General features: G+C 37.6%; 2 protein-coding genes across 2 annotated transcripts in view; both read right to left on the bottom strand.

Annotated features, from left to right (window-relative positions):
• Positions 1 to 25,831, bottom strand: part of LOC149568978 (peroxisomal acyl-coenzyme A oxidase 1-like) — a 233,966-nt gene that overhangs the window by 151,803 nt on the left and 56,332 nt on the right. The window lies entirely within an intron of this gene.
• On the bottom strand, positions 8,109 to 11,384 carry LOC149568979 (uncharacterized). The gene is made up of 6 exons (XM_089821795.1): positions 10,747 to 11,384; positions 10,375 to 10,607; positions 10,107 to 10,259; positions 9,558 to 9,958; positions 9,015 to 9,420; positions 8,109 to 8,880 (listed from the first exon to the last, which is right to left on the bottom strand). Exons 1-6 carry the CDS (start codon positions 11,367 to 11,369, stop codon positions 8,300 to 8,302), a joined length of 2,397 nt encoding a protein of 798 aa, XP_089677921.1. The 5' UTR covers positions 11,370 to 11,384; the 3' UTR covers positions 8,109 to 8,299.

Raw genomic sequence — 25,831 nt, 5'->3', positions numbered from 1 at the left:
ACAATTTAATCAAAAATATCATAATGACAAAAAAAAAATCAATTAAAATATTATAAATCTGATAGGATACATGAAGAAATCTAAATTGTTAAAATGATGTTGAACAGTATTCTCTAAATAACACAGATAAGATAAATTTATTAATACACAACGTACAACAAGAGACCATGAGTGTGGACTGAAAAGCACACAGAGGAAACCGCCAGCAGCAGGAGCACCAAACAGTGTCCACAAGAGGAACAAGACAAGAAAGCAAAAGAACAATAACCAAAGAGAGACAAGCCAACTAACTACTCCTCACAGGCGAGAAGTAATCAAGAACTGAGAGGTACTGCCCTGGGCGAAGGTGAGCCCCAGGCTGTCTCGAAGAGCTGCTGAAAGTCAGGTGGTGCTGCCGAGTATACCCTCTGCAACATCTCGCAGACCTGGTATAATCCAAAGAGTGGCAAGGGGGCTGTTTTGTTCCCTGGGATAGGGACCTAGGAACGAAGAATGAGGTGATGTGCGGTTGGTAGACTGCACTGAAGATAAACTTGTACCATTTAATGAAACTATTCCAAGACATAGCTGGTAAATACAATATGAGAAATGCAAGCATGGGAGGAAGAGATCAGGGCTCATGATGGTACTATACATTTTGTATGTAATAAATATCAGCATACTCAAACCAATATTCTGATCAAGTCGATAGCTTTGTAGGTCAGAAAGGAATCTCAAACAACCAGACTGCAAATACAGGCTGATTCTTAAATTATAATTAACAAAGCTGAAAAATAGAATGAAGACTGTCATCAATAAAACTAACTTCTCCAAGCCTTCCCAAAATCGAATTTTAACATCAAAGAAAATCAATTAACAAATTACCAAATGCATTGGCGAATCAAGCAATAGCTGTTAGTTTGTGGTGACTGATCAAGAAAATACTGTACATACCTCATAAATTCTTTGGAGCTCAAAAAAAAAGAAATTGGGCCCTATTTTATTGGGATTTTGGATCGACATGTAATTATTAATTATAACCCTAAAGCAATTTAATACTTGTATAAAAGGGCTTAAGGTTAGAAATTATTATATAGTTGTGATGCATAAATTGGTTCTTGCGGCGATATTGAGCTGTAAAGGATTACGGATTGTAATCCAGTTGTAATCACTAGATCATAATAATATCAGACTTGTTGTTTGGTGGACGTAGCACAGGGATTGGGTGAACCACGTTAAATCTTTGTGTCTTGTGTTCTTGTGTTCTTTTCTGTGTGATCTATTATTTTCTATTATTGGTTATATTTGCATATAATTGTTATTTCTGTCCGTGGTTTAATCCTAACAAATGGTATCAGAGCGAGGTTGTTTTTCAGTTATTGTCTGTAGGAAAGTCTCACAGTTGAGTGGGAGTCTCGCGGTCAAGTGGGAGCGATTGCAAATGAGGGTAAGTTGAGGGTTGATAGGTTTAATGGGCAGAACTTTCAGTTATGGAAGATGCAAATGGAAGACTATCTTTATCAGAAGGATTTATGGAAGCCGTTGGAAGGCAAAACCAAGAATCAGGGCTCTATGTCAAATGACGACTAGGATCTTTTGAACAGAAAGGCACTTGAAAGCATTTGATTATGCTTGGCACCATCGGTGGCATTTAATATTATAAAAGCGAAGACAACAGAAATGTTTACCGTACTGGTAAAGAATTCAACACATACAGACAATGGAACACGAACACAAACAGCAGAATTATATTCGCATATGCCAGACATACATTATGCTTCATAAGATGAGTAATAGAAGATGATTTACAATGATCCCAGATGGGATATAAATACTATCCGCCGAACCTTCTCGGAGGAGTCCGTCAACCACAAACATTATGTCCACTAAAAACTATTTACCTGTCGACTACAAAATACAAAACACCAATGACAATCATTCCGTCGGCTACAGAAACACTACCGGGACCATCCAGTCAGCTAACACCATCCCCCCCAAAAAGAAAAGTCGTATCCGGACAACAATTACAAAATATCTAAAACAAATTAACAAACAAAAAAAATACATTAACAGAGTGACTACAACAAAAAATCTGCTTCTGTCACATCACTTCCACATTCATCCCGTTACATCTGTAGCCTCTGCTAACGCAATACTGTCTCCTCAAGCTAACCTTGATAGCCACCCGTGCTGCTTTCTCTGCTTCCAACACTAGGTCCGCTGAGCTAAGTGTCGCTGCACTGCCTCCAACTGGATGATTAGCTCCTCCCGAGCTCTCTACGCATCCACCAAGACAACCTCCCGACCAACACCTACTCCCAGTGCCTCTGGTACACAGAAAGTCCATGCCTACAACAACTTCAACTCTTCTCAACTAGTCAGACTCCCACGATTGATATCCGCAACGATTGGGGGTCCAGGGGGCAACGCCCCCGAAGGGGTCGAGGGGTAGTGTCCCCGCAGGGTCCTGGGGCGCTGCCCTAGGTGCGCTCCACCAAATTAGCACTTCGCAACCCACACAGAAATGCATGGAGCACACCATCTTTGTCATTTTTTGCCGATTCTACACTCTTTCTGGCAACCACGGATGCATCCCCTTTCCTTTGGCATCATCTGTAACTCATTCTGAACAATTTGAAACTGTCATCGTTTTTTTTTTTTTTTTTTGAGTTTCCTCTGCCTGTTACCCAGTGGAAGAGGCCAACAAAATTATGTCGTAACCAAGCACACCTTTCCCACCGACCTTCGACCTCCGACAAGCAGATAACCACAGGAGGAATCTTGATTCCGACCTCCGCAAATAAGGCAAAAAATTATTCCACGGAAGATCAAACAAGGAGAGACAACCCGCATGGAACTCAGAGTGCGGCAGTGAGTTAAAGGAGGGAATCAAACACAAGCTTTCGAGCCTGAAAACGGCATGAATAACCCACGGAAAGAGGACCTCCAGACAGGCTACCGCGGACAGGTGCCCGCGGAGCACCTCCCGCGGAACACGTCCCGCGGAAGAGGGAGGTGCACGGAACACCTCCCGCGGCCAAGTGCACGTAGGGCAACTCCTACGGAGGCTTTTTTTTTTTTTTTTTTAAATTTTTTTTTCAAATTTTTTTTTTTTTTTGTTGTGTACAAAAATAAAATAAAATAAAAAGACAACACTTCAATTTTGCTTCCAGGCGTCGCCATTCTACAACGACGACGTAGTCAGCTGGCCATTCTGTGACAGCGACGGAGTCTTCCTAGCACCATATATTTGCAATTTAAATCCGTTGACTACCGGAGGCACCTCTTGCTTGTCCAATGTCTCCAATTTTATCACCCGATTGTCGCCGACCTCTCGGGTCTGATATGGTTCAACCCATCTTGCCTTAAACCTTTCCTGTTTGATTTCATCCCGACCATCGTACTTGAGTACCAACTGCCCCAGCGGAAACTTGTTGAGTTTGAGATGTTTGTCATGCCAGGCCTTACGTCTGTTCTGTGTCACCTTCGTTGCCCACTGCGCTTGTGGTCGTCGCACATCTAACTTATTTCCTTGCTATCGGCACCCTTCAACCAATTTTATTGTGCGATGCATTCTTTTCTTCTTGTGCGGTCCGTTCACCGTGTACCGGACGATGGAATTTTTCTTTTTTCTGGGTCTGTATTGTATGTCCTTCCCTTCTTCAGCCGTAACCTCCTTTGCATCATCTGCTTCTCTATATTCCTCCGAACACTCATTTTCCTCATTTTTCTCACCTTCGTTGACCCTTAGCATATTACAATTCGGAAAGAGTTCGTAGTCTTCTATTTGCCAATGGTAAAGGCCATTCACCGAGTCTGGGTCGTCGTCATTCGATCCTCCATCTAGTCTCAATATTCCTTCTTCATCCGGTTCCATTTTCCTCTTTCCTTCGTCGTCATTTCTTTCGTCGTCACTATCGCCTTCACCTTCTGAGTCTAACGATGCTGCCTCCTCACCTACCATTTGTGTGTGCAGGTCAATTATGAATTTTTTGCCTCCGTGCTCCATTGATAGGGTATTTCGTTTCCAATCATGTTTTACTTTTGCTTGCACCAACCAAGTCCGTCTGAGAATAGCATCATATCCTTTTCTTTTCAAAGGAATGACCACAAAATCCAATAAAAATGGTTGCGTTCCAATAGTTACCGGTTGCGCTTTCAAGATTCTCAACGGTTTGATTCCATGTTGGTCTGTCGTCAGCAACTAAAATGTAGGTGGCCACAGCGTCGGCTTTTCCAACTTCTTCCAAGTATCCTCCAGCAACACATTCACGCCGGACCCTCCGTCAACAATTGTGTCTGTCAGAACATTTTCCAAAATCCCCATGTCGACGACCACCGGATGCCGTCCGGAGGTGAGTGCCAGCAGCATTGGATCTGTTGTCATCACTTCCCTATTGTCCCTTCCTGTGTCCTCCGTTGCTTTCGAAAACGGTGTATGATTCAGAATGGCCGTCCATAACTGGGGCATTGTGAGGAGGTCACTTATCTTGACCGGTATCTCCGTTTGTAAGATCTGTCATACAATGTTTTGTTCTGCGAAGTTCCTTGCCAAGGTGCCGGTGATGTCCTTCAACTGAGATGTCCCCGCTGATGATGCCTTTGCAATTTCCGCCTGCGCTTCCCCCAATTTTCTCTTTCCCTCCGCTTGCCTCCGTGTAATTGCCAAAACCTCCTCTACATCTGTGCCGACAATGATCAAGTTTACTCCAAACTTTGGACACTTGGAATCTTCGTGATCGCCGGGTCCGCACCATCTACATAATAATTTCAGTGTGTTTGCCGTTGTACAATCCCGTGCAAAATGACCCCACAAATTACATGCTCGGCATTGAACAATCAGCTGTCCGTTTGCATCATACTGAGTTTGACTCCGGCTCCCATTATTATTGTTATTATTTGTATTGTTGTTATTTTGCCCTTTGCTATTATTCCTGCATCCTCTGGATGTGGCACCTGCACTATTCGTATTTCCGCTATTGTCCAACGGGGAAGCCTCTTGTGTAAGAAACACCTGCGGAGATCCTCTTGTCTTCATGTTAAAGGGGCACTCTTTTGTCGAATGGCCCATGATTTGACAAATGTCACAGAATTGATTCTTTGGATGGGATCCTTTAGTATGACCGTCGGTCTTGCACTCCGTGCACCACAGCTCACTTCTTTTTGGCTCTTTCTACATGTTTTTAAACTCCATCATGCGAATCATGTCCTTCTGTAAAACGCGGACCTTCTTGCTACTGCCTTCATTGTCACTGCTATCTTCTCCGACAGGCTCGTCGTCATCAAAATCAGATGAGCTAGTATTCTTCTTCTTCTTTGTTTTCTGCTCACTTTCAAGGTCCAATACTTTGTTATAAGCTTCCGTGTATGACGACGGTGGCACAATTTTCATTTTCCTCCGCAACTTTGAGCGTAGGCCTTCCACGAACCATCTTTTCTAAAGTCCGTCTGCCGGCTTACTTTCCATTTTGTTTATCAAGTCTTTTAATTTCCTGACGTAAATGCGGATGGTTTCGTTCTTCCCTCGCTTAGTATTGAAGATCTTTGCTACAATTTCATTATCATCCCGCAACAATTTAAATTCTACCAGAAACTCCTTTTCAATGTTATCCCAATTATTTAGCTTTTGTGGATCCGTATCCGAAAACCGATCAATCGCCACACCCCGTAGGGTTGCCGAAAATTGCCTGACCTATTCATTGGCATCTGTGATTCCATTTTCCCGCCAGATCGTCTCACATGTCTTACAATGTCAGATGGGATCGGCTATACCATTGCCCTCAAACTTCGGCAACTTTTATTTGGGTCCCGCCATCACAACTGAATTTGGTAGAGAGGTGTTACTAGGTCCTGCAACACTGGCGCTGTTTACTCCAACACCGGAGGTATGCACTCCCGCATCGGCGGTCTGAACTCCCACACCGGAGGCCTGCACTCCTACACCAGCGGTCTGAACTCCTACACCGGAGGTCTGCACTCCCACACCAACGGTCTGAACTCCTACACCGGAGGTCTGCACTCCCACACCGGTGGTCTGAACTCCCACACCAGAGGTCTCAACAGCTGCGAACCTTGGTGAAGAAGGATCTTCTGAAGTTGTCTCGCGTCAAAGTGTGTCCCAGACGAAGAGGTCACTCCACACTTGTGCTCCCTCGACACTTCGAGCCGTGAGAGTCGATGCTCTTCCGTCTAAATTCTCTTCCCTCGGCAAACACAATTTCAAGAACGCCTCCTACGCTTCTTCCACCAACTCCACCCGCTGTCGAGTCTCCTCCAGCAATTCCTCCACGCTTCGATTTCCGTCGGCAATCTTCTGGAATCTCCTCCAGCGCTCTGCCTATTGTGTCAGAATTAAATTAGCTTGAGCTGCGCGAATCTCATCTTTATCCTTCACCATGTTCTTATTTTTATTCAATAGATTCGGCATTTAATTTCCATCCGCCTACCTGCGTACCAGGTCCATCAGGCAACGGTGCCAAATGTTTACCGTACTGGTAAAGAATTCAACACATACAGACAATGGAACACGAACACGAACAGCAGAATTATATTCGCATATGCCAGACATACATTATGCTTCATAAGATGAGTAATAGAAGATGATTTACAATGATCCCAAACGGGATATAAATACTACCGCCGAACCTTCCCGGAGGAGTCCATTAGCCACAAACATTATGTCCGCTACAAACTATTTACTCGTCGGCTACAAAATACAAAACACCGACGACAATCATTCTGTCGGCTACAGAAACACCGTCAGGACCATCCAGTCAGTTGACAAGAAGAGTTGATGAAAACCCTAGTGACACTGTATGAAAAGCCCTCCGCTTCAAACAAGGTATTTCTCATGAAGCGTTTATTTAATATGAAAATGGTAGAAGGTGGATATGTTGCAAATCATTTAAATGAGTTTAATACTATTACTAGTCAGTTATCTTCGGTGGGAATTAATTTTGATGAAGAAATTAGGGCTCTCTTGATTTTGTGTTTTTTGCCTAAAAGTTGGAATGGCTTGGTAATGGCTGTGAGTAATTTTGTTCCTGGATCTAGTACCCTGAAATATGATGATGTGATCGGTGTTTTGAGTGAGGAAACTCATAGGAAATCCTCAGGTGGATTTACATGAGGAAGTGCTTTGAATGCACAAAGTAGAGGTAGAACAACTGAGAGAGGAAATAATTTCGGAAATCATGGGAAATCAAGAGAAAAGTCAAAGGGGAGGAGGTCTCAATCGAGAGGACTGAATGACTGCTGGTACTATGGGAAACTAGGGCATAAAAAGGAAAAATGTTGGAATCAAAAGAAAAATGAAGAAGATAAACCAAATGGAGACAAGGAGGCAAATGTGGTAAGTAACAAATCCGAAGAAAATGCTTTGCTTCTGTCTTTAGAAAGTGTTGATGATTCATGGGTTTTAGATTCTGGTGCTTCATTTCATGCAACACCTCATAGAGGTTATTTTATTGCTTATGTCTAAGGGGATTTTGGGCTTGTTTATTTAGGGGATAATGAACCCTGTCAAATTGTTGGAAAGGGAAAAATTAAGATTAAGTTGCAGAATGAGAATCATTGGCTACTACATGAGGTGAGACATGTTCCAAGGTTGAGTAGGAATTTAATTTCAGTAGGGCAACTCGGTGATGAAGGTTGTGTAGTTACTTTTAATGATAAAAATTGGAAAGTTTCAAAAAGTTTCCTTGTAGTAGCAAAAGGTGTGAAAGTAGGCACCTTATATCTTTGTACAAGTCATATTGTTCCTTCTACTTTAATTGTTTTAGAGAAAAATGAATGTTCAGGAACAATTGTTGCAATTGAGTAGGGAAAACCAAAGAAACGTGAATCGGAATCGGATCGGAATCGGCAAGGTCGAATCGAATCGTGAATCGGCAATGAATCGGCAATGAATCGGCGATGAATCGGCAAATTTGAAAAAACCCGTTAAATTTAAAGATTTTAACAATTTAAAACTTATTTCATGCACCCTTTATTGAATATAACTTAAGCACACTATAACATCATCAAATAGAAGTTAAAACTTAACATACATAAACATGAAACATAAAATCCATCACATACGTAACTATGTTATCTAAGATTCTAAAATGTAAATTGTAGGCTAGCTGAAGTAAATAGAAATCAAATGATCATAATGATTTAAATCATAGAATGTATGTAAGATGATCCATAAGACATCAAATCATAAATTTATGTAAGAATCTAAGATGAAGATCCATGAAAGTTTGAAACTTTGAAACATATGTCTATCAATGATTCAGTATCAATATCTGTAAACAAAATATAAAAACAAGGCTCCAGCTCAAGCCTCAGGCTCATAGTCATCATCATCCTCAACATCATCCTCAAGCTCGGCTACAGCCTCAGCCTTAGCCTCTGAGTATCCAGTCTGCCTAGTAGCAAGGCGTCTAATGTAGGTCCTAGAGGACTGTCGAGCCATATCTCCCGCATATAAGATGGGCTCACGAATGTCGCTAGGGCCTGTGTCTGTGCGTGCACGTGTGCGTCTACCAATGCCTGAAGAACGTGCTCTAGCTGCCTCAGCCTCTATATCCACCTGGTCAATCCACGCACGGTCTTCCTCAGTGAAGACTGGATCTACAACCTCTGTGAGCCACTCTGATTCTGGATCAATCTCCTCCAGAATGATCGGAGAGGAGTCAGTGCCCAAAATCTGTCTGATCCTAAGACGGAGGTTGTAATGAACGAAGACAAGATCATTCAACCTCTGCACTGTCAACCTGTTTCTCCTCTTCGAGTGGATGTGCTCGAACATGGACCAACTGCGCTCACATCCAGAAGCGCTGCTTGGCTGACTCAGAATACGAATGGCAATTTTTTGAAGTTTTGGGGTTGTGGCCCCAAACATTTGCCACCATCTATCTGAAATAAAGGAAAATAAAAATAATTAGTCTCATTTACAAATTACAAATTACAAGTTAACTCTAAAATTACATAATCAACTTTAAGTTTAGAATCTAGATTCATGAACATTGAATATATTATTTAATTTTTACCTGGCTGTATTGTTTCCCGAGCATCTATGGCTACCCTGCTAGAGAAAAGTGGCCCTTCTTTATTATTGAACTTATCAAGCTCAATAATTGCAGCACTGCTATCCTCATCAGTACTCAACCTCTGGATCACTGTATATAATCCGGTGAGAACCTCCTCATCCGCCTTGAAGTCAGGACGGAAACGAAATGCCGAATTCAAAAAGTAAGCTGCTGCATGGATGGGTCTGTGGAGCTGATTCTGCCATCTCCTATCAATTATGTCCCAAATAGGGGCATACTTCTCCTGCACTCCTGCATACTGAGCTTTAATGGCCTCCTTGGCCCTATCCATGCCCTCATATATGTAGCCCATAGAGGGCTTCTCCCCATCAGCAGTTCGTAGGAGAGATACAAGAGGCTCAGTGGCCTACATATAAAGTAAAACAAAAATTTGAGTCAAAACTTAAACATAGAATAATTCAATAATATAAAGTAAAACTAAATCATTAAACAATTAGCATAGTAAACTGTAAAATATTAAATGTTAAATTGCAATAAAATTACCTTAAGTATTTCTCTAGCAGGTTTCCAAAAACCATCATCATCAAATATGCAATCCACCACATCTATCCCTGCAGTGGTCGTAGCATAGGAAGATGAAATCCACTCCCGCCCAACAAACATGCTCCTCAAATCATCCCTTGATGTCAACAAGGACTGCAAGGTGATGAAATTCGAGGCAAACCTCGTGATCCCTGGACGAGCTAACTCTTTGTCTCCTGTGTACTTCCTCATTGTGCTAAGGACAAATGAATGATTATAAATAAACTTACATATGTTTTTTGCCCTTTCCACACATGACTTGACCCACTCAAGTTTGCCAATTTCCTCCAACATGAGGTCAAGGCAGTGTGCTGCACAAGGGGACCAAAATATGGTGGGGTGCCTCTCCATCAAAAGTTTGCCTACAACAATTTTAAGATAATTAGAAATTCAAATTTCAAACATGTTAGAACTTAGAACTTAGGAAACTTAGAAATTCTAAGTTAGAATTAGAAAAAGTTCAAAATTCAAATAAATTTATTTTCAAAACTTAAAAAGTTAAAAGTTTACCTGCAGCAACATAACTTGCTGCATTATCCGTCACCACTTGCACCACATGTTGTTCCCCCACCTCTGCTATAACTTCCTCAATAACCTCACATAAGTATGTGGCGTTTTTTACATGAGCAGAAGCATCAATGGATTTGAGGAACATGGTATATCCTACAAGTAACAAAACAACGAATTATAATTACTATTAGCAATCAACAAATCAAAATTTGAAATAGTCAATCACGATTCAAAATTATGTATGTAGGAAAGTAGAATGATCAATCACCTCCACAGGATACAAGAAAATTGAGGAGTGTTCTTCCCCTCCTATCTGTCCAACCATCAGTCATGATGGTGCAACCCTTTTCGATCCACTCCTTTCGGTTGTCCTCAAGCTCATGCCTCATATCCTCAACCATTTCCTCCAGGAGGTATCCACTCAACTCAGCCTCAGTTGGGGCTTTAAACCCCGGACCACAAATGGCAACTGCATCTATCATGTTCTGCCAATAAGGAGTCCTGTCACAAATAGATAATGATATTGATTAGAAATTTAGATGTCAAAAACTAAAATCATAAAACAAGTAGATATAATTAAAGTTTTACTTTTACTTTTAACTTTAACTTTGAAGATAACAAAGAAAAAAGAATCAATTACCTGGCTGCAATAAATGGAATGTTGCAAAAGTACCAGAATTTGCAAATCTCTTTTCTGGCAGCATCATGAATCTCCTTGTTCAAACCCATGCCCTCAAGCGTGGGTTGGGAGCCAGGAGTAGTGCGGGGCACAAAGTAACTATCCATTCTGCTTTTCCGCACTCTAGGCCGCAATAGGTTGGTGTTGGACTCTGTCTCAGTATGAGACCGACTACCAATAACACTCACATGAGCACTAGCACTAGGATGAAAAGGAGGCCTAGAAGAACCCTCCCCAACACAACCTACGGATGCGGAAGCTGATGCAGATGCACTTGCAGATGTAGATGCGGTTGCGGATGTGGGAGCACGGGAGCCAATACCTCTTAACCCTTCAAGTTGCATTTTCTTAGTCAACTTGTCTTGTTCAATTTTTTCTAATGCCACTAAACAAGAGCGTTTTGCCTCAGCGGTTTGTTGAGTGCAAACTGTGACATCATGGCCAGGTATGCCAGCAATGTGGTATTTCAATCTATAGATACCTCCCGAATTTATTTTTTCTTTGCAAAATATACATTTTGTTTGATATTTGATTCTCCCAGGAAACTCTTCATTATATTTCCAGCATTCATCTTTTTTACTCATTGTGGAAATTGGAAAATGAAAGCAAAGGGCTGCTGCAATAAAAAAATTCATGTAAAAAATCAAAGTTTGCAACTAATAAACAAAAACTACAAAACAACAAACTCTAGTTTACAATTTAGTAAAAGTTAAAACTAAAAATAAAAAACATTCAAGATTTGCAAATGAACACTAAAAAAATTTAACAAAAAATGCATACTACACTAACATGCAAAAAAAAAACCAACACTTACCTCTTGCAAATGAGTTGAGGAGTGTTGATATTGACTCCTTAATGCTCCCAATGCAATTTATGGCCTCCCCAAATGGACTTCTGATCTCTTTGGTGCTCTTCCTTCTTGCCGGTTGGAAACCTATGGATTCTCTTTTCTCTTCTTCTCTCTCACTCTTCCTCTCTTCTACTCATACTAAGCAAATAGAAGGCTCTTTAGGGTTATAACAAAGAGGAAAGTCAACTTAGAAAGCAAATAAAACATGTGTTTTTTTTAAAAAATTGAACTTTCTATCCTTGCTGCCGCGGCCGATTTCTGGCGATACCCGATGGCGATTCTGGCGATTTTTTCCATGAATCGCCGATTTTGGCGATTCAGGCGATTCATGCGAAAAAATCGCCACCAGCGATTTCCGATTCCAAAAAAATCGGGAGCCATGAATCTTATCGCGATTTCGGCGATTTCGGCGATTTCATGGCGATTTTTGGAACTATGGGGAAAACAAATAGCTACTATAAATTCTAATATAGTGCTGTGGCACAACAGACTTGAGCACATGAGTGAGAAAGGTATGAAAGTACTTCATTCAAATAATGTTTTACCAGGTCTGAAATGTGTTAATATAGATTTATGTGAAAGTTGTGTATGGAAAACAAAAGAGAGTGAGTTTTGTGAAGACTGGGAAGGAAAATGAAAACGAAAAAATTAGAGCTTGTGCATACCGATGTATGGGGACCGGCTCAGGTATCTTTCATTGGAGGCTCTCATTATTATGTTACATTTATTGATGACGCAACTAGAAAAGTATGAGTTTATTTCCTTAGACAAAAATCTGATGTATTTCAAACTTTTAAGAAATGAAAATGCTTGGTTGAAAATAAGACTAGTAAAAAATTAAAATGTCTCAGATCTGATAATGGCGGTGAGTATTGCAGTCATGAATTTAAAGATTATTGCTCCACTAATGGTATTCGTAGATTGAAAACTGTTCCAAGGACTCCACAGGAAAATGGAGTGGCTGAACGCATGAACAAGACTATAATGGAACGTGCAAGGAGCATGAAGTTGCATGTTGGGTTGCCCTTACACATGTGGACGGAGGCTGTCAATACTATTGTATATTTGATTAATAGAGGTCCCTCTACTCCTTTGGGTTGTGGTATTCTAGAGGAAGCATGGACTAGTAAGAAGATGAGTTATTCTTTTCTCAAAACCTTCGGTTGTGAAATATTTTCTTACATAGATTCTGAAAATAGATCCAAGCTGAGAGCTAAGTCAAAGAAATGTGTATCTGTTGGATATAGCATTAATAAATTTGGTTATAGGCTTTGGGATTTTGAAAATCAGAAAATTGTAAGAAGCAAGGATGTCATATTCAATGAGAAAGAGTTTAACAAAGATCTGTTGCAGCAACATGAGAAGAAAGAAGATGATTATGTAGTGTTGGATGATACTCTACAAGATGATGTTTCAACAGTTCCTCATGATGTGCAACAACTGCAACAACAAATACCACACACACCAGTGCATGTTAGACGGTCAACAAGGCAAATTAGACCTCCAGAAAGATTTTCTCCCTCTTTGTATTCTATTTTATTAATAGATGTTGGTGAACCCAAATGTTATGATGAAGTTGTGCAGGTGGATACTAAGATTCAGTGGGAGTCTACAATGAAAGATGAAATGGACTCTTTGTTGAAGAATAAGACATGGGAATTATACAAGTTGCCTGCAGGTAAAAAGGCTTTACAGAATAAGTGGGTTTACAGGTTGAAAGAATAGGAAGGAGATAAAAAAAGATTTAAAGCTAGGCTAGTTGTAAAAGGATTTGCACTGAAAAAAGGAATTGATTTTGATGAGATATTTTCTCCTATTGTTAAAATGACTTCTATTCGTACTATTTTAAGTATTGTGGTTACTAAAGATTTGCATTTAGAGCAGCTTGATGTTAAAATAGCCTTTCTTCATGGTGATTTGGATGAAGAGATATATATGGCTCAGCCATGGGGATTTGAGATCAAAGGTAAGGAGAACTTAGTGTGCAAATTGAAGAAAAGTTTATATGGCTTGAAGTAAGCACCTTGGCAATGATATCTAAAATTTGACAATTTTATGCATGAGCATGGATACAATAGGTGTCATTATGATCACTGTGTTTACTTTAAGAGGTTGGATGATGATAGCTATATTATTTTATGTTTATATGTTGATGATATGCTTGTAGCTAGGTCTAACATGAATCACATTAAGGGGCTGAAACGCCAGTTAGCACATGCATTTGCTATGAAGGATTTGGGGGCAGCAAAACAAATCCTTAGTATAAACATTTGCAAAGATAGGAAGAACAGGAAATTGACGCTATCTCAGGCTGATTATGTTGAGGTGGTGTTGCAACGTTTCTCTATAGAGAATGCTAAAGCGGTCAACACACCTTTACCTGGTCATTTGAAGTTGACTAAGGAGATGTGTCACAAAACACAAGCAAAGGAGGATAAGATGTCCAAGGTACCCTATGCTTTAGCTGTAGGAAGCTTGATGTATGCTATGGTATGCACTAGGTCAAATATTGCAAATGCAATGAGAGTAGTTAGCCGATATATGAGTCATCTAGGAATTGAGCATTGGAATGCAGTCAAATGGATTTTCAGATATTTGAGAGGAACATCCAATAAGTGTTTACACTTTGGGGGCTCTACTACTAATTTACAATGCTAAGTTGACTCAGACTTGGCAGGGGATATTGATACCAAGCGGAGTACTATAGGTTATGTCTTTACTGTTGGTGGGGCAGCCGTGAGCTGGGTTTCTAGGTTACAGAAGGTTAATGCTTTATCCACTACAAAGATAGAGTATGTTGCTGCTATAGAGGCAGCCAAGGAGATGATATGGCTTCAGTTCTTCTTAGAAGAATTGGGACATCCTCAGAAGGATAATTATTTGTTTACAGATAATCAAATTGTCGTTCATCTTGCAAAGAATTCAGCTCTGCATTCAAAGACAAAACACATACAGTTGCGGTACTATTTCATTCAATCAGTTTTGGAGGATGGATAGTTAAAGTTAGACAAGATACATACAGATGACAAGCCCACAGATATGTTTACAAAGGTAGTGACAAGGGAGAAGTTGAACTCCTCTTCAGCTTCGGTTGGTCTTCTAGACTAAACCTATGTTACATCCCAATTTTTTACCTAGCTTGAAATATAGTCGTTGAAGTTCGCATGAAGTCAGTTGGCAGTTTAATTTGATATAATATGGCGAAATGGTAAGATAGTTGGTCGTTATGATTTCAAGTGAAGATGACATGTTAGTTGATCATTAATCACGAATTCATGGAATTAAGATGAAAGGTTAACTGTTATGATTATTTATAATTATATAATTTATAACTTAATTACGAAGAACTTCCTTTCAAGGAGCACGTCGAATGTAATGTCCCCTGTTTCTCCAATATAAAAAATAGGGACATTATTCTAAAACCTTAATATTATTCATTAACTTTCAAAGTTTCCATATGTTTTCTGATCATATTTTTTGATGCCTTCCCTCTTGAATTTATTCTCCTTATATATCAAGTCCATATTATGCTCAAAAGACATGACCGATCAGAGCAATTATCAATATTAGTTTAAAAATTGTTTAACTATAATTATATTTATAATTATTAATATTTATAACCATATTTTACCTTTGATTAATAAGGTATTATGTTTGTTTAACATTATCTTATATCACCTTTTTATAATATTATATTTTATTATAATCATCTTTTATTATGATATTTCTTCTTGTTATTATTATAATATCATTATCATATTATGTTTTCTTGTTAATTATTCCTTCTTGGCTACCATATTATAATATTATTATCAACATAATTATTATAATATTATGTTCCCTTTTAAAATTAATTATTTATTTGACTCATTATTATTGAATTTTATTGGAAAAATAGGGGACATGACATCGAAGGGGTGGAAGCATTGTTAGAAAAGAATTAGGCAGGGCATCACCATCACTGGGCAGACAGGTAGAGGACCTAGCAGTTTGAAATAGGATACATTTATGGAACTGCATGAGTTATTTAAATAAATAATTTAATTAAAATAATTGAGTTAAAATATAAAACGCATCTTAAGGGATTTTAATTTATCTTTCGTTATATTGTTTTTTATAATTATTTATAAACGTACATTTAAATATAAAATGATTTAGCACCATTATAATTTAATAATTAATTAAGTGTTGTTGCTTGTTCATATTAGATTTTAATAATTATAATAACTTTTAAAGCCTTTCATCTTCTTTCTTTCTTTCTTTTCCTCCTTTCTTTTTATTCTTTAAGTCAATTTGATATTTGAATGGTTTCTTGTAATGGTTGGAAGCCATAGAGTCAAACTTGGTTTATTTTATAGACACCTCGTAATCATTTGAGGCATGCGTTCATTTTCATTTTAGTCCTTCAAACCATAACCGCAGGTCATTCCAAAACGATAGCTCAGTAACTCAAATTTGTATTGCCTAAATTCTTCTTATCACTTGCCACGGATTGCAGTATTGAAAGCAAGGAATTCGTTCAAGACGCAGGCTATCCACTATCACTTAAGGAGTCACGTAAGGCACCCGTAGTTCTTGCTCTTTTGATTTGCCAAGGTCGAATACACTGCGATCAAGTTTGTTTCTTTATAAATTAAGATCCGCTAGTTCTGAGTTTCTTTTTTTTTGTAACAACAGTAGCAGGGAGAATGAATATTGGTTTCATGTCATGATAGTGCCAAATCAATTGCAAAGAATGATAGATAGCAATAGATAAAAATACTTCTGTAATCAGCTTCATACAATGTAAACCTGGCTGTGTAGTCGGATAAATATAATTAATTCTGAATACTTTAAGATCATATTTCATAAGGGTGAATAGAATATTCCATAAATCAGAACACCAATTCATCAACAATGATGCATGTTAAGGTGAGGAGATGTAAAGCAAATCCAACATACTGGAACTAATATAATTACAGACTGAATCATGATAGACGGTAATAGATTTATAGTTCTTGGAAACCATTCTTATATCATAGATGTTTCTTTATTCTTAAGGGTGTATCAATCATGCATATAAGAGATAGAAATGCAATGAAGGCTGTGAGCAATTAAAATTAGCTTAAAATGTAATACATTCATTCATACCATACAAAGATGAAAATATTATCATGAATCCAAACACCATGGAAACTCACCAGGCAATATGATGAAAAGGTGGAGTTAATTAATTAGACATTCAATTTTGAGATCTTTAAAAAACATAATCATAGAATGTGAAATGATGGTTGTATGTAATCTTCTTGAATAATTGATAGAGTTGTTTGCTCTGAGAATTCCAAATACCTGGGACTCACTGGGCTATGTAGCCAAGAAAATGGGTGATGAGGTGTGAGAAAGGAATCACCAATAATATGAATCAGTATCAGTTATGATAGTTCAATATTTATCATTTAATATGAATTAATTAATAGCTCATTCATAATCCTGCTAACGTAATCCCCTGCTACCAAGTCGTATGGTGAGTTAAGACCAGGATGCCCAGTGGGTGGCAAGATGACCCCTATGTATTTCGGGTAGGGAGGGCCTTTCTCGTTAGAGATTGTGTGGGGATAAAGTAGGGGTCCGAGGTTGGGTGGTTAAATCCCTAACAATGTTTCACCTCTCTCAAGATGTCGGATTTGCGTCAGACAGAGATAAGCCATGCATTCAATTGTTTATCAGAAAACAAGTATTATCATTTTTATTTATGAGGCAAGATTAAATTAAATTATTTCATTGTTACCGTCATTTTACTTTCATGAATAACAAATATAGGTATATTTTCTAATCTTGAGTTCTGTCACAATTAAGTAAACAGAAGGAAAGGAATCTGAAGCCTTAATTGACTGAGTGACGACTGGAACCCTATATGATACTGTGGTATTGGAAGCCCTATTTGAATCCGTGGTAGTGGAAGCCCTAGTTGAATCAGCGATATTGGAAACCCTATTTGAATCAATGCTATGAGTAGCCCTAATTGTAATAGCAATATCAAAAGCCCTAAATGAACCGATGGTAAGCAATGCCCTAATTGATACACTGGTATGTGATGCCCTAATTATTAATTTGGTGGTATTTAATTGCAATTATCATTTGATTTTGAGATAGTGGTTTTTAGATGATAATCGTCAAGTGATATTGTTAAATTGCTATTGTGGACTAACCCGGGTGGTTTCAAAAGCATCCGTAGTTTTGATTTCGATCTCAGTTTTTCGAGGTATGTGGTTTCAATTTCTGTAGTAATTTCATTTGAAGGTGTTTTTAAGTTTTTAGTTTAAAAAAATTGTCTAACTGATTTTTAACAGTAAATCTTATTCACATGAACCTGAATGATATAACTGTTTTGCTATGAAACGAAGTAGTAATTATATTCTTTGAGTATGTTGGATGTTAATTTAGACCTGGAAAAACTGGATGTTACAACCTAAATAAAAGAATAGCAGAGTCCAAGATGGTTTGATCTAGTGGGAGCCCCATGTGGTAGCAGTATTGCTATAGGATCAGTCTCCAAGTGGGAGATTGTTGTCTAGTGTGGAGTCTAATCAGTCCCCAAGTGGGAGATTGTTAGTTTGTAGTGACTGATCAGAAAAATACAATACATACTTCATAAATTCTTTGGGGCTCAAAAAAAAATTTTGTGGGCCCTATTTTATCGAGATTTTGGGCCAACATGTAATTATTAATTATAACCCTAAAGCGGTTTAATACTTGTATAAAAGGGCTTAGAGTTATGGATTGTTATATAGTTGTGATGCGTAAATTGGTTCTTGCGACGGTATTGAGCTATAAGGGATTACGAATTGTAATCAAGTTGTAATCACTGGATCATAATAATATCGGACTTGCTGTTTGGTGGACGTAGCCCAGGGATTGGGTGAACCACGTTAAATCTTGGTGTCTTGTGTTCTTGTGTTCTTTTCTGTGTGATCTATTATTTTCTATTATTGGTTACATTTACATGTAATTATTATTTCTGTCTGTGGTTTAATCCTAACAATAGCTAGAGAGACAAATGGGAGTAATCAAATATTTAAAAGCCCTATTCCTGTCTCTTTATTGATACTCATATGAAACTTTGCCTACAGACATCTTGGTAGTCTTAGACATAGTTTTAGAACTCAACAGGCACTCAGCAAGACTACACAAAAAATGTGAGTCATTTTCCCAATCACACTCTAATCAAGTCCAACACCAAGAATACTGAGAATCAACTTGAACTCTTGCACCATGAGCTTGAACTCTCATAGCACCTAAACTTATTCAGCCATTCTTCTTAAGTTGGAATTCATCATTTTTGGGTAATTTTTTGCTCTTATCTATCATTTCACCCAATGAAGCATTGACATAGCCAAGAAGACAATTTAAGAAGAGAGTTTTTAAAGATGGAAAGTTGATCAAACTATGTGACGGTCCTGTTGCTTAGTGAGTCAGCCACAATATGATATTTTGGCAGGGAAGTTGCAAGATGACAGGTTCAATGTAATGAATCAGCTCATCCTCCATAAGGATTGAGTGTATATCATACCAAAATCTTAGATGGAGAAAATTTTGAGGGCATGTCATGACACCACTTGCTGAACACTCGGGCTTTTTTGCAAGAAATACAAATAGGTGAGGGAATGTTTTTCATTGAAAGGGCTTAAGAATTATGTGATTTAGAATGTAAGAGAGTGTATGGAATGTTGACAGAAGAAGGTAGAGCATGTTTTTCCAGCTGGTTTATTGCAGCCTTAACCTATCCTAAATAAAAAATGGGAGAGCATATTCATGTACTTCATTACAGAGTTGGCAAAGATTTGTGGTAAGAAATCTACTAATGAAGTATTAACCACATGATACATTTTCGGTTAACCACACCATACACAGCTCAACAAATATTAGTAGAAAATAATGAAGTACGCGGTCAGATGTAACCCACACAAGACCATAAAACATCAGTTTACCTCACCATACAACCCTCAGCAAAATGATTATGTAAAATGTTGGAACTGCACTATTACGAAAAATGGCCAGGTTTATGATCGAACACAGAAATGTTCCTAAGAAATTGGGCAAAAGTAGTGTTTATTATGCTCCATCTCCTTAATCAATTTCCCACACATACAATTAAGGGGAAGACTCCTGAGGAAGACTAGACTAGTCACAAACCTAGGATCAGCCATCTAAAAGCTTTTGGCTCTTTAGCATATGTATGGAATCCAGATGCTGAGTGCTCCAAGTTGGATTACAAGACTCAAAAGCTTATGTTTACATGATACAATAAGAACCATAAGATTTACTGTCTAATTGATGTAGACAGTGATCATCTTATCATCAATCGTGATGTTGTCTTTAATGAAGAACAAAGGACCATTTCAGTTTTCCTCATCTATGCAGAATTTTGAGGATCAGCCTTTGAAGGCTTCCGATTTGGTTTTTTTTCTTCCATTGGGTGCACCTGATGGGAGGGATGATGCAATTTCTATATTTGATGATGCACTACTTGGCATTCCTCCAAATGGTGCTAATCTTTCCCCCATCGATCCTCTTCCTCATCCAATTCCACTTATTACTCCTCCATCTGATGTTGGCTCATCTACTCTTTGACATAAATAGTGAGCTAAAACCATCAATGCTCTTTGTCTTGAGGAGCTCATTGAGAGTAGATCCTCTACAAATAAAGGCAAGCAACAAAATACATTTAGGGCCCGTTTGGTTGAAAGAATTGCCAAATGCGGCATTCATCTATGCTGGAATAAGCTCTCTTCTAGTATTTGTGCATTCTTAAAATAAGTTATGGAATATCATTTGGACTTGTTTGGTTGACCTAGAAGAGAAGTCGGAAGATGCATATTTTGTATTTGGTTGTAACAGTTGAAATAGGAATTGGAATAAGTTTTTTTTTTTTTAATAATTTAATTTTTTTAGTTTGGTAATATTTTAATAAACAAGAATTTTTATTTATAAAAAATGGCTTTTTTATTAATTTTTATCTTATGATGTACTCATTATTTCGGCTTTGCATTTTAATTCAAGATTATAACTCCTACTCGTCACCTTGCATTTTCTCCACATACGTAACTTATCTTGATTGGGCTCATATTCTTGTGTGACCAAGCTTCATTCTATGAGATATCCGATCACAACCATTTAAAGGTTGCTTCTAAAAGAGTGCACTTACATTTCCACACTCTTATTCTGCTATACTTTTCTTGCCAATACGATATCGCTTTTGGAGCTGCGACTGAGAATCATCAAGAGTTCAAAGAGCCTCTTACTGACATAGCATTTTCTAGTGACCTCCATTATAGAAGCACACAATTAGAGCATTTGCATCACACTTACTATGTCTCATATTCATCAAGTTGAATCCGCAAATGCATATAATCGCTTATTGTTGATATTATGTTTTGTCTATTTGAAAATTGGCTTTTTCAAGCCTTGCAAATATTATTGAATTTTACCTAAATATTCTCTTTGAAGATCCAATATAGAATGACATTATTTGTATAGCCAGTTCTGTCATAAAAAATCTGAATGGCCCTATGGGTGTCGAAGCTTCTTGTAATAACCTTGCACATTGATCAAGCTGGAAAGCTATAAGTACAGAGACATTAAAGTATCTATGTGTCTCTGAGACTAAGTGGCTTATCTCACTATAGTGTATCATCTAACACTTTACTTGTGATATGAACCAAGGAATAATCTCATAATCACATGTAAGAACCCCCTTAAGGAGTGGAGAGACTTGTTATGCCAAAATAAAAAAATTGTAAATACCATGAATGTTGGATGAGTACACCAATGAGCATCAAGGACAGCCGAGTAAGGTTGAGAGAAAGATGTACTCATGGAACCATGGACTATGTGGGAATGTCCTGCAAAACTGAGAATAAAATCAGTAATAATATAAAGAAGAAAAGTAAAGCTAAGTCTGGAAAATTAATGGTGGTTAATTTATAAATGTCTTGTTTGTGAAGTCCAGCGATGGGTGATTGGGCACAAAGTGTCCATGTAAATCCCTTGCCAGGGTAGGATTGGTGGCAATTGATGTTGTTATGATCACTAGAGGTGAGAATAGCCATCGGTCGGATGTATAGGTTGTTAGGAGGGATTCCAAGGTCAACTCAACTAGGTCATTGACACTGTAATACCAAGATGCCCAAGTGGCAAGACGAGATGGTGTTCTCATTCCTTTTCCCACGTAGGGTAGGGCCATATTCAGATGAGAGTGAGTGGGCATAAGCTAGGTCTATGATTGGGTGGTTAAGCCTCTGTCAATGTTTTTCCTCTCCACCAATGCCAAGACTTGCACACAATAGATCATGATTACATTCTTAGACTGATGTGGTTAACGAGTATCTTATTTCCTTTCTATGTGCATCCACATTTAGTTAGATGTATAATTATTTATGATGTTGTTGCATTATTTCTTTTGCATATAAGTAATGATAATTTAATTGTATCAACTAGTTAATGATCCTTCTATTTCATGTATACATCAGTAAGATAATGATCTCTCTTTACCATTTGTTCATTATGATATTCCACCAGAATCAATTAATCTGTTATAACAGCTAATGCCTTGCTTATGAACATGTAAATTCACATATGTTTGAATGTTAACTAGGAGTTAAATAAAGCTTAGGAATTCGGGTCTATTTGTTCCCAAAACCGCAGATTGGAAATCCAAGAGCTTGCCACTTCTCTGATAGGATCTCTCAATCAGTTTTGGCCAATGAATGAGAATCACCTTGATTCCCCTGCACTTCAAGCTTTACCACACCTAGGCGGGTATACCTTCTCCTTGAACCTAATCACTTGGTTTAGAGCTTTTTTAAAAGATTTGGAGTTCTTTGGCTAGCAAGGTCCTTGAACTCGATCAAAATAAAGTTTATTGAATGCTTGAAATAATTGAATGCTTTGGATAAGGTTTATCAATAATGAATTTGATGCGTGTAGGAAGGAATATATAGATTTTCTAACTTCCAGAATAAATCCAATAGACTAGTGCTTTAACTTATTCGAGCAATAGAGTCAACTTCAGTGAAGATTTTCACGTATAACTTTATAATGTTCTATGCACTTATACTACCAACAATTAAATAATCAAGATGTAAGAGATCAAATATATATGCAATCTTAAATTAGTCCAAATTGAACTTTAACTCATCTAGTAGGGAGACAAACTGGACACAAATACAAAAACAATTTGATATTTCACAATATCTGTGATGATCAAGTTCAAGATGCTAAATGACCACGTCCACTTAACCAATATTTAAATTGTACACAGAATTCAAAAATAATTACAAAGGACGAATCATCTATAGTTTAAATCTCCATGCCATTTAGAAATAAACAAAGGACATTTTATGTTATTAGTAAAATAAAATAAATGAATTTATATTACAAAGTCATATTTAAGCCCTTATTCCTCCGTACAAGTGAATATATGAAATACTTCTTTTGATTAATGTTTTTCAAATGTGTCTTATTGTATCTCACCACCGTTCCATATTTATACTTGAAAATACAAAAAGAAAGTGACTTCAAAAATTCAAGTCATGCCTCTTCACATATAATTGACATTAATCATATATTTCTGAACTCACCAAACTGTCCTCTTTTGCACTGTGCTTGTCTAACAATGACCTGTATTTTTATTTTTTACTACTTTCATTATCATATGGTTCACTTTAGCTGTGATAATCAAATGAGGAAATAAATTCATTAATATCACCGGCTTGTTATTGGGGGCACTTGAATATTCATTCTCTGCAATTTCGACCATAATCCCTATTCCTTATGTTGCTATTGAGTTTCAAACGCAACTATACTGAAGAAATTGCAACAAACAAATCTGAAACATTCCTTGTCATTGTTGCTTCCTATTTTTTCAATTTTTTGAACATATCGGTCTGGATTTACAGTTCGCTCGATATTACAAATGGCTTCATATATTCAACGTGGTTCATCATTCGCAAATGGTTTGCCTTGTCTGAAAGCGTATACCCAGTATCACTGTTATCACCACCATCTTATCATTTCTTAGACCAGTCAAATAAGACGTGAATAGACACTCTACACAAATGCTTTTTACGACAACACACAACCAGTATTTTCTCCGGACTCCTTAATTACTGAATGCACATATCTTTGCTTTTGGTGTGGAATATGTTGGGACTCAAAATGAAGCCCTAATTTTGAGTACTATTCTGAAAATTGAGCCTTTATAAGTGTTTTTTTCATGCCTATAAAGTGTTTCATGTTTCTAACACCTTTCATTCAGTATATGCATGCATCCCATAATGATAATTTGTCATTCTGAATCATTTCGTAAAGCATCATTTTGAGCATTGCTTAAATCTGCATTTTTGCCTAAGTGTCAAAAAGTGACAGGAAGCCTAGTTTGCAATTGAATATTTTGCACTTGGTTAAGTTTCATGACTCACTGCTTTGGGAGTGTTTAGCATGCATATCAGAGAACCTATGTTTCAAATTTCAAGTCATTTTGATACATTTTGATTAGGTTTTGAATCCTTCAAAGTTGGTTGTTTACTGTTGTCATGTTAACGCATATTGACAGAAATCCAGAAAGCCCTGTTTGACCAATTATAAGTTTGACCCAGTTGACCAAAATGAAAAGATTCTTTTTGTATTGCATCCTAGGGCTCAGACACATGCTATGTTTTAGATTTGAGCCTATGACGAATCCGTTTGACTAGTTTTCAAACGTGATTCCAAATGCAATTTATGAAGTTTCACTGATGTCTAAAAGTGCAGATTGATCAGTAGCCCTATTTGGGATGTTATAACTCTGAAAGCGTGATAGATGAGACCAAATTGATTGTACCACTGTGTTATACTCTGAAAATATTTCAAGTGTGTCAATTTTCAAATCTTGATTAATCCGTCTGCACACTTTCCTACGTCCATTTCGTTTGCAAAAAATTATTGTTATGCTAGTGTTCCCAATTCTGCAAACCCAAGTACCCCACTTTGAACGCTTGTCAAATTTGCCCAATTATTCGTCATGAGCCCAAATCACAAATTTAAACTCTCCTCATGACAATAAAGTTATAAACTAATGCCCTAGTTTTCAAGCCCCCAAGTGATTGTTTGACCCATAGATGGAAAACTCGCAAATTACTCAGCAAGTTTTAAACACTCGCCGAGTATTTAAGCTGGGCGAGTAAATCTCAGGAAAACTCGCAGGAATAAAAACTCGGCTGTTGGGAAAAAACTCGCCGATTACTCGACGAGTTTTTACTAAAAACTTTTTTAAAAACTTGGCTACATTGTTTGATGCCAATAACTATTTACTATTTTGCTTCCTACCATGAGCATTCCGCATGAGAATGCAATTTTGTACGCACTGTGCATTTATATATATCTAAACTCTGCTTGTTTCTTTTGTATTCTCTTTAATTAACTTATTAGATGCATCTTCTCATTAAATTTTGCAAAATAAATGTATTTTTAATTAAATTTCAGCAGTTTTTTTAAGTTCCCAAGTTTTCCCGAGTTTTTTTTTTAAATCGCCGAGTTTTTCCCAATTAAACTTTTGGGGGGCTTGGCAAGTTTTTGCTTTTGGCGAGTTTTCCAACTATGGTTTGACCTGTTTTCAAAGCCAAAATTGAACACTATTATTTTCTGACATGTTTGTTTGCAAGAAGTTTCAAGTGAGCAACTTTAACAGTCAATATCTTTTGACCCAGATGTTGTCATAACAAGAAATTTTGAGAGGGTACAAGAATGTGGAATAGAGAATCAATATGCTTATTTTCAAGGTTAGATTGCTTGATTTAGTCATTTTTTAAAGCTGGCTCATCAGTCTTCTTGTCAAAAAATTGCAGTTTGCAAGAAGGGGTAAAATGAGTTTTTAAATGATGATTCAGTGGTCAAATTTGATTTTAATTAGTAACAAGTGATTAGTTGATCAATTTGACAAGTCAAGTGTTTCAATTTGAAAAAAAAATTAGCCGGACCCACGTTGGTGCCCGACCAACTTTAGCAGATTGACAAGGCATTGGGATTGGAAGTATTTAAAGAATTATTATAATGAATTTAATCATTATAATTGCTTGGTGTACATACTGGCATTTGAGATCAAGTGGATATATATGGGACTATGCATGTAATGAATGAAACAGGTTTGATTGGCAAGTATAAAGCATGATAGGTATGATT

This window comes from Cupressus sempervirens, chromosome 3 (genome assembly GCF_028749045.1).
Source record: "Cupressus sempervirens isolate cs-2001-9-10 chromosome 3, ASM2874904v1, whole genome shotgun sequence".
Taxonomy (NCBI): domain Eukaryota; kingdom Viridiplantae; phylum Streptophyta; class Pinopsida; order Cupressales; family Cupressaceae; genus Cupressus; species Cupressus sempervirens.
This window is presented reverse-complemented; position numbering and strand designations above follow the sequence as displayed.

Coding starts and splice junctions, on each gene's coding strand:
- LOC149568979 (XM_089821795.1), bottom strand. CDS start 11,369: ATGAGTAAAAAAGATGAATGCTGGAAATATAATGAAGAGTTTCCTGGG. Junction 9,959..10,106: donor AGCAAGTTATGTTGCTGCAG/GTAAACTTTTAA, acceptor AAATTGTTGTAG/GCAAACTTTTGATGGAGAGG. Junction 8,881..9,014: donor TCGGGAAACAATACAGCCAG/GTAAAAATTAAA, acceptor CCTTTATTTCAG/ATAGATGGTGGCAAATGTTT.